The sequence below is a fragment of the Synchiropus splendidus genome, chromosome 12 (assembly GCF_027744825.2).
Source record: "Synchiropus splendidus isolate RoL2022-P1 chromosome 12, RoL_Sspl_1.0, whole genome shotgun sequence".
Lineage (NCBI taxonomy): Eukaryota > Metazoa > Chordata > Actinopteri > Syngnathiformes > Callionymidae > Synchiropus > Synchiropus splendidus.
This window is the reverse complement of record NC_071345.1, coordinates 6648964-6659039: the sequence shown is the minus strand read 5'-3', so window position 1 is coordinate 6659039 and position 10076 is coordinate 6648964. Positions and strand designations below refer to the sequence as shown.

Genomic DNA, 10076 nt, shown 5'->3' with positions numbered 1-10076 from the left:
CAGGAGTCAACGTGTCAGTCAAGGTCCCTCAGCTTCTTCCCTGTTTCCTTAGCGTTTTTGCAGCTGTAGAGCCACTTAATAACACGTGCATTCCGTTCGATAACTGAAGTCCCCTGACCTTTCTTCTTTTGCAACACATCCTCCAGAAGCCCATCACTGTCGCCGCTATTCCGTGAAAAGCCATCCTCCGACGTCGAAACGCTGACGCTGCGCAGGTTAACCACGATTTCATCTGACCGTGCTGAGAAGTTCTCTCTCCCTAGTGATTCAATGACTTCCCCATCCAGACCGCAATACTTGAAGAAAGCGTCAAAGTCCGCAAAGTTCTTGGAATACCTGGAGCTGATGTCAGAGTGGGAGCGGCCGATGCCCCTGCCCGGTCTTATCTGATGTTCAGGAACCGTCAGGCAAGATGATGTTTTCCCAGAGTCACTGTTTTTACTGATGTGCTGTCCTTCATTTTCCTCAGGTTGAGGTGAAACATCAGCAACGCTACATTCCAAGGCAGAACCCTCGGGGGCACTGGGATTTTCCTTGTCGTTGTTAGAGCCACATTCCTTATCTACCTTTTCAGGTAATGAAGGCTTTGCATTTGTTTTATTGAGCGGTAACTTTCTTCGGAAGTGCCTTCGCTTGTTGGCCGATACTCTTGTTAACTCACACTTCTGCCTATAAATCAGAAGAGAGTCCGGTCGCTTTTTGGAACTGGAGCGACGCACCTGGGACGGAGTGCAGCTTTGTGGACTCACCTCAGGTGATTTTCTCTGTGGGGTCAATTTCCCAGAGCTCCTGTTCGAAGATCCCGAGCTCTTCACAGAAGAGGAGCCAGCAGTGATCACAGAGTCCACCTCTTGACTCTTGACATATTTTGTTTTGGTCGCCGCGAGCCGCTCCACTGCACTCATGCCTCCTTTCGTCTCACTCTCCAACTCCATTTGTTTCCTCAGGTATTCGGGACCCTTCTCCAGGATTTTGGAGGTGTCACTTGAGGAGTCCATGGTGATTTTTGGATGATTTAAATCCAGAGAGCGAGGACTGTAATCCTGAGAATTCCTTTCTTGCCTAAGCACGTACCACCACATGAGCTTTCGTCTGTTCAAACTCATCACATTTCCCCACCCATTCTGTGCGTGGCCAATCTGAACCAAACACAGGCCTGTTCAAAGTACACCTGATAGCGTCACTAGTGAGAAGAGTGAAAACTGATCCGGACCCTTTTGTTTTAATGGGCTCAATGATATGTGTTGGGTAATTCCTCCGTTTATTTCCTCTACTTTGATGTGCCATTCACAAAGTGACTCATCTCTCTTACTCAGTGAACGGTCGGAATGTTTTGCAATATACGTTGACCCTCAGTTCATTCATTCACTCAAGTCTTGCACAACAGGATGGAAACACAGTTTGATGAGATACAGTAGCTGCAATAGAGGAAAAATGTTCATTATTCATTCCTGTCCAGAGATAAGTATGAAAAAGAAGTTGTATAGAATGTGATTCTCATACGCAAAATTATACAAAGAAGCATTTTACAGATTTTTTTTCTCGTCATAATTTGAGTAGATTAAAATAAAAAGACATTCATAAATGAATGCATATATACATATATAATAATAATATAAATGAAGGATGTCATTTATCAGGTATATGAGACACTGATATCGTCCAAACTTTAGTTTCTGATTCCAATACTGAGAAAAGCAGTTCACCCAACATTCATTTTGGATCAAGTCACACATTACGCTCTTTTATTCTGATGCCCCACTAGATTCGTTGTACAAACTAACATAACTAAACATGAACACTGCTAAAGTTAAGTAGCATATTTGTTACATAACATTTCATTAGTCATAACACTTCATTTTGTCTCAAAGAAAAAGTAAGCAGCCCACTCAAAGTGCAAAGGACCGCGGTGAAGTTTGTTGAGTTATCGACGGATTGAAGTTTTCCTCACCTCTCGCATCATAACAGGTGCACTGCCATCAAATAGAAAATGGAAAATTCCAGACCACGTGAGAAACAGTTGTTGATGGTTTGCCTCCTGGCACGGTTTCATGAGGTCATCAATCGCGCCGGTAAACCTTATAGATTTTATTTTTAAGAACTTACTAACAAACAGAAATAACAAAATCTGCTGGGATTACATAATTAAGATTATTATGACAGTAGCGGTCAGATAATGCATATTAACTATACATTTAAAAAATACTATATATGACAAGTGCAAAGCCAAATCAACAAATTCTATTTTCTTTTAAGTCACCAGACGCTGAAATTTTTAAAAATGCATGTAAAAACTCAGATTGAAAAAAAAAACAATAGAAACGAAAGAGCCACTGTTATTCATTATCAGTTAAACATTTGCTTCTACTTAAAATGAATGTGGTTTTGGGCGAACAGGTGAAACAAATAATTTCTGTTACTCAAAGTTGTTTTGGTTTAAATTGGCTGTTGTCTGTTGGCAATTAGTTTTGGTGGAAAACAGGTGTTGTTGGTTTTTGGTACAAATTAGCACACACATGGGTTCAACATCACAGATCATATTCATATTTTGCATGGATACATGAAAAACAATGCGCTCAGAGAAGATTATATGCACCACCATGGCCTCCCGGCTCTTCCCCTTGCTTTCCTTTTGCCAATGGTTGGTTATGAAATGGTTGCTAAACATTGTGTAATTTGAGGTTTAGGTTGAACACACGGAGACATACGTAAGATGTAAATTAAAATTAAACTGAAAACTGAAAAACTGAAAATGATCAATTGTTAAATTTAATAAATGTCACATGACATCAAAGGTAAGGAGGTCATAAGTGTCTGAAAGGCAGAATGTGTGTCGCCGTGGGTTTATTTTGGCCAAACAGAGGGCATGGTTCTGAGGAATGAAACCCATTAATGCTATGAATGGCAAAAGGCCTGGGGCACCCTTGAAAGGAATCCATTTGTCTCAGCGATATCACATATAGCTGCAGTCTTGCATTCATTTTGTGATGAATATTGCAGTAGAAACCTATGCCAGCCTCATACACACTCACTCACACACACACACACACACACACACACACACACACACACACACACACACACACACACACACACACACACACACACGCAAAAGCAATGCAGATTAACGGATTAACCTCTGTATGTTTCTAGATTGTGGTCGGAAACCAGAGTGCCTGGAGGCAACCGCAGGGAGGACATATAAACTCCACAGAGAATGACTGCCTTCAGCATTATTGTTTGAAGAGTTGTGGTCTGTCAACAAAATTCAGAATTCTAAAAAAAGGAAAGGAAAAGAAGGAAATCAAAGTCAATATAATATTCCATCTGCCAAATTAAATTCACCCCAATTGGATCACGTTCAATGTGGACGTAGTGAGACAGAGAATGTTGGAGCCACTGACACAAAAATGACTCATTTCTGATGGTTTTAAGAACCTAAGTGATCAGCAGGACGACTTGGTGGGAAACCTTTGTCTGGTTAGCAAGAGGACTTGTGTTGTTACTGATGCACCGAGGACACAAGTGAACCAGTGGCATCATCTAATGTTCTGTTCCTTTCATCTAATCAAGATTTACTAACTTTGTTTTTTGACTTTTGAAAGTGCTTTATTTGCCTTGCCAGCGATAGTGGAAGACAGGGGACATGCTGCCAGTCCAATCCAAGTCTCCTGTATACATATTGTAAGTCTGTACATTATTAAGCTTTAATGTGACCCCAAAGAAAACCAGGAAAAATATAATGTTTCACATCCAAAAATCTAAACCGCTCTTATGACCATCATACTACGTACAACACTGTCATACTCAATGAAGCTTGTGGACCAACATCAAAATCACTTGTCTTTATAGTTTTTTTGACCAGCCTTCCCTTTTTATCTCTTGACATTGGGTGGTAATAGGAAGATGCTTTCTATTAGCAATGTCCTCTAGGATGACAAAAAACATGTTCACAAGAAAGGTTGAATATTTATTTAATCATAATTCAATAAACCATCGACTCAAAAGTTCAAACTGAATTTGGAACGCTGTGATTTTAAAATTAAGGGGTGAGTTTTTTATTGATCATCTTTAATTTAAGGATACACTTGTGAAAATAAATGAACAGTGTTTTTAAACGTTGTGTATGAAACTGTCTTGTTTTAATAAATCAATCAAATATGTTTTAAAAACAGAGCGTTTTAAATTCAGGCCTCGAAACATCAAGGAACGAGTGCCTGCTCAGTTTTTCTTTCATCCAGATAATTGTCAAGAGTGAAAGTAAAAGCTGCTTTAAAGACCATCTATAAAAGGGTTGGTGTCATGACCACACCCACTACAAATGTATCACCTGCTACGTTGGATATAATAAATATATCTCACACTGGAGAGGAATATTTTTGTAGTGAATGATGTAGCTCGTGAAAAATGCAGAGCTTTGGAAACAATACCTGCTGAAATGTTGGGCTTGGCATGTAACAGTAGGATGGAACATGACTTGAGGCAAGCTTAGCAAGCGTCTCTCAGCAGAGAAACAGCAGTAATGCTTTTGACAATTTGATTAAGTGTAAATAACACCAAGATGTGGCACCATATTAAAGAGTTTACATCACACAATGACCAACTAACTCATCTGATACAGTATGTTTACCTCGAGGCCAGTGTCCCTTTACCTATAGGATCTTATGTATATAAAAATTACAGTTATATTTTTACATTCATTTAATCATTTTGAATCTAACCACAAGTCTAGTAAATACTGTACAAGAATGACTTGTGCTTGACTCATCTCAATGAAACACGATCTGATAAATAACATCTGCAAGATATTTTCGAATGAAATGCAAAACCATATGTTGGTTTTCAATAGAAAACATGCGAGCGTGGTCAGTCTGTGTCAGATCAAATTTTTCTGTCGACTCTCCTTGGGGTTGAGTCTTGACATTTTTGAGCTGTTGTTTGTGGAAGACAAATAGAGTCTTGACAGAAAACAAGTCAAATGTAATGGTCAGTCTTTACGCAATTCGATGAGTATGATGGTGTAACCCATCATACGCGCCGCTATCGAGGGCAACATGAACTATACTGTACAATAGCAACCTTTGGATGAGAAGCAACAAGTATTAAAAACAGATGCCATGTTTTCTTTTAACAAAACTGTTTAATTTAAATCTGTCTTTGTTTATAATTAACACTTTACATCGTATTATTTGAATATTTATATTATCCATCTGAAACTTCTTATAAGATATCACAGTGAAATATGTCATAATATGCGTTATAATGTGCGTGTTCTTGAGGAAAAAAATGCAAATGAAATTGTGTGTGTGTATATATATATATATATATATATATATATATATATTTAACATACGTCCCTTGCATCTCGAAATCTGCAAGAGCAGTCTGGAGTGAAAGACTATTGTCATTTATTTGTTATTTTTGTGACTCAAGAATCATTAAATGATTCAGTTTTAGTGCTGTCCATGGCCCTATGTTGAGCTGGGTGCCTTTCTTACGTTTTGGTGTCGCCAGTCTAGAACAAGAAAGCATGTGATCTACAAAACCAATTTCAATTTCACATCCTAGTAGAACATTTACACTTTCATTTCATAATTTCAGTGTGAAGTAGCGAGGACAAAAGACAACTCTTGAAAGAATAATAATGTCTGAGGCTTCATATGTGACGTTTCTGAGTCGCAGAAGCATTAATAATCACAACAGCATGAATATTAATTGTCCACAAACAAGGATATTCTTTTTTTCAAAAGCAATTTCCCTCTTACGAGACAAAGTTTAGTCATGACCATTGAGGTCATTGCTTTCTCATATTGCAATGATCAAAACGCAACAGAGGCTCGGGTCTGAAGAGGTTAATCCTCATTTGCCAAGCTGTTTATCCAGTAATTAAAAGCCTTCATTAAGCTGACTGGCTTCCGTAATAGACACTGTGGTCATGTAAAATGATTGAAAACAAAATAGGGGAAAGTAGGGACAAAAGATAAACAAGTCAACGCCGTCATCATTAGTCACTGGTCCCTGGAGTCTTCTTCCTTTATTCACCAGACAAACTTCTGGTCACAAAACATCCTCCCGCTTAATGTCAGGCTGACTCATCTGCTAATTGTGTTTAATGGAGACGGTTATTGTGAATGACACTGGCTGAATCCAAATGATCCACTCTAATGGCTGTATCCATATTTTCCTGCTCTTGTTTTGCGTGTTATGTAAAATAACTGGTCATTATTTATGCTGTACCGACCAATGACAAGTGGAGGAAGTCACATCCCCTTTGTTAAGTCTGGTTCTCAGAATCCTCTATTATTCTTCTATATTCGCGCTATTCCTGAATTTCCATCATAAACACACAGAACTGTGAAATATTAGCTGACTGTAAAATAAGTGATGAGATTATATCCTATGGGCTGATGGATTGTTTTTCCATTTCTCTCCAGTTTCACTGAGCCTTTTGATTCCAGTGAGAAGCAAATCAAAACACAAATCAGAAAAAGATGCGTCTATAATTTGTTGTTTAAAAATATTTATACATGAAACAGATGTTTGTCACTTTTAAACTAAATCAAATGTGAATCATAAAGACTGGACATTTATGTGAATGCAGCTTCACTCAGCCAGCTGTAAATCATCTGCTTCACAAAAACATTTTCCAGGATAAAAAGCATGAAGAACGAAGACCATTGCTGATAAGAGCGTAACTTTCCTCATATATATGTCATCATGAAAACCTTATATCATCGTTGATGCTGGGAAAATTTTTGACCAAACACAGGAAACATCATCATTTTACAACCAAGTGTTGTAAAAGCGTCAACTTTTCAGGCAAAGAATGGAGTTTATATTGGAAAATCATTTTAAAAATATAGCGTAAAATGTATATTTGATTGGCTCAACTCATATGTTAGTCATCTCTGTAGCTGCCAATAAGTCCGGGCCGTACCAAAACGTTGCGAGATTTTTGTCAAGTAAAGCTTGTTTGTCAAGTCTGTCTTTCTGTCACTTCTCCTGATCACTGATCTAATACCTATTTGGCTTGAATGTACGACGAGAGCGGATTTGACCTCACTCTTCTGCTCACAACCCACCTCCTCCCTGGATCCTCCTGAGAAATACTCTGATGAAATGAGATTGAAGAGCATGATAAACCAACCATATCTTCCCCACCAATCGTCTTCATCTGAACCTTATCTGATTATGATTTTTGAGTAATTTATATTGTCATAACTTAGAGACAGCAGGGGGCGCTGTTGGCTGGTGGAACAAACATGGCAGCTCATTCAATGCAGCCCATGGGCCATAGAATTAAAATTGACTTTGTCTGCCTGTGGGGCAACGTCTGGAAAAAATACAAATCTCAAAATAACTAGGTCATCATACCTGAGTTTAGGTTTGGTTAACAGTCATGGTTATGGTTTGTCAGAGTTAGGTTCAGGGTGAGAAGTGGGGAAAGCACTATGTCACTGAAATGTCCCCACAAATATGGCAGTGTGTGTGTTTGTCATTTTTCCATTTGAAGCATCAAAGGCTTGTTCAACAGTTATGCATACATTTTCAGCAGGTGATACAGAGCATTTATGGCTGGCTATAAACATTTGAGAGCAATTTTCAGCTGCAGCAGTCTTAAAGCAGGGCATTGTGAAAACCAAACCACCATGCATTGTATTCTCCGTATTTTCCATCTGTTTGTTGTTTGTTTCAATTCCCTTCTGCAAATGATTCCGAGAATCTCACACAAAAAGAATCACTGATGTATGATATCTGACTTAATATTTTCAAGATTCTGCGAATTTCCTAAGAGTCATTAAAACAGTCTAGTAGTAGATCTTCACACTTTAATGTCGGAGTGCATGTTTACAATCATTGTACGTTGTTACAAAGTGATCTAACTAGCAAAGGAAAGTGTGCAGTCAATCACGTTCCCCAGACGGAGGAGGGGATCAATGCTGCCTTGGTCATTACTCTGTAATTAAAGCAGATGAAACGGTCGGAAAGTAAAGTGTCGACTCTGGGTTTGATTATTGCGCGATTTCCAGCTGGTCTAAATCAGTAATGTTTCATTTGACTGACCAGATCATAGTTTCATTAAACTTTGCAGTGACATGTGTTTATTCATTTTTACTATTTAGCTAGCATGTTTGTTGGGTTATAATTGAAATATGTTTCATCATCTTTGCAAAATGAAACAATACTGCCAGAGCTTGCACCAGCTCAAAGAGTCTTCTCAGAAATGGGAAAGTTTCAGATGGAATTAGTCACGCAACAACATTCTGTGTCAGATGGGCTGTTTGTCTGGTCGAAACTGGCCTTTAAGGTCGATCACGGAAACATAATGAAACCTGGGTCAGGAGGACGACTTGAGGATATTGCTTTTCTGTCTTCATCTGTATGGCCTAAACTGCACTTTGCTGTCAAATAAAACTCTCAGTTCAACCTGACCACCAGCGTCTGTGATGTCATTTTAGCTAATCTTGCTGTTTCAGATCCCATCTCCCTTCTCCATTATTTGCAAGGGCATCACAATGCTACTTACGTGATCTGTTGGTGCACCAACAGTTCAGATGGCAGAATGATAGTCAGTGAGGATTGTATTGTGTTGGCTCTGATAAGGTGCTTACGGGTGATGAAAACAGCTCAAGACCTACACACTCGGGGTGCTATAATTCATCCAATACATTGATGTATCGATTAATATTCCAGAGATCCAACTCCAGCGATCTGTGCTCAGCAGTTTGGCCTTTCGAACTGCATATATATTGATCTAACATTATCTTTACTGCTGGTCTAACCTGAAGAAATTTTACTTTATTTTGATATTGTATCTTTACCTTGGAATAACAAAAACAAATTATAGCTGGCTTCTTCCGAAGACCTCTCAGCCTCTGCCATTACTATAGTGTGAATACGTATCGAGGTGAGTCATTCATTCAGGGCATCAGCAGGGGGCAGATTCAAGTTCCTCAATACTTGTTCTTTACCTGAACATGAATGTCTTGGTTTTGTTACTCTCACATCTACAGTGGTTGGACAAAAATAATATACTCACTTACTCACAAAGCTAAAAGCTTTAAGGTGTTGCCAACCCCTGTATTTCTGAATGCTTACATGCCTATTTGGAATATACTAGTGTGGGGGTCTACTCTTGACAACACTTGGGGAGGATGACCTCGCCATTCCATGACCAAGTGGTTGCGTTTCACTTTGAGGAGCCATTTACAGTACTATATCCACCAAAATGTGAAACCGTCAAAGTAAACCCCAGTCATGTTGGCTGTTGAACTGCTGGGCTCGTGAGCACACCCTGATAGATCCCTACTTTTAAACCGTGTTGAAATGAATGCGTATGATTGTATTGGATTTTAGCTCTGACAAATTGACCAAGGGGAATAAAAGAGAACAATTAGATAATTATAATTTCACCAGCTCTTACAAAAATGATCTGTAAAAGATATTGTTTAGCAGAAGGTGGGGAAAGAATCACCAGGAAAATAAGTGTTTGTTGCTGCTCAACCATGAGACTCAACTAAAAACCCAAGTCCTCCTTTGAGATTTCTGAGCGCTGCAAACTATTATCTAGCAATGATGCGCCAACCAGAAGTCTATTCTTTTACGACTCTGCAGAGGATACGTTACGTTGTATATTATCACTTAATATATGAGAGTGTTGCAGCCACATCTGGAGTTTACGTTGTTATTAAATTTGAACACGTTGTTGTCATTTGTGTGAGTGACCTGCTTTTTTTATTATTCTGTACGCTCCAGCCAATGTGTTTCGACATGATTTGGCTTAATAAGTTTACAGTGTTGACATGAGGATAGAGGGAATGTTCAGAGTGGGATTATTAGTGCTTTGGATTTCAGTACATTTGAGGGGAAACGGAAAGAATGTGGATTTACTAAGACTTGGTCTTAGTCAAACAGGACCGATGATCTTACATAGTGCAATTCATTTTGACATCTTGGAATCTTCTTGGCTGCGAGGTGAATGAATATCTGAGCGAAAGCATCTGTTCAATACTTTAGTGCTGTCCTCTCATGTCCACATTGATTACACTTAGAAGGAAAGCACAATTGTTAGATGC

The 10076-nt window shown here is 38.8% G+C and overlaps 1 protein-coding gene across 1 annotated transcript; it reads right to left on the bottom strand.

Moving 5' to 3' along the window:
• fam110c (family with sequence similarity 110 member C) lies at window positions 1-1065 on the bottom strand. The gene has a single exon (XM_053880752.1). It carries the CDS (start codon window positions 996-998, stop codon window positions 15-17), a length of 984 nt encoding a protein of 327 aa, XP_053736727.1. The 5' UTR covers window positions 999-1065; the 3' UTR covers window positions 1-14.
• Window positions 1066-10076: the final 9011 nt, after the last annotated feature.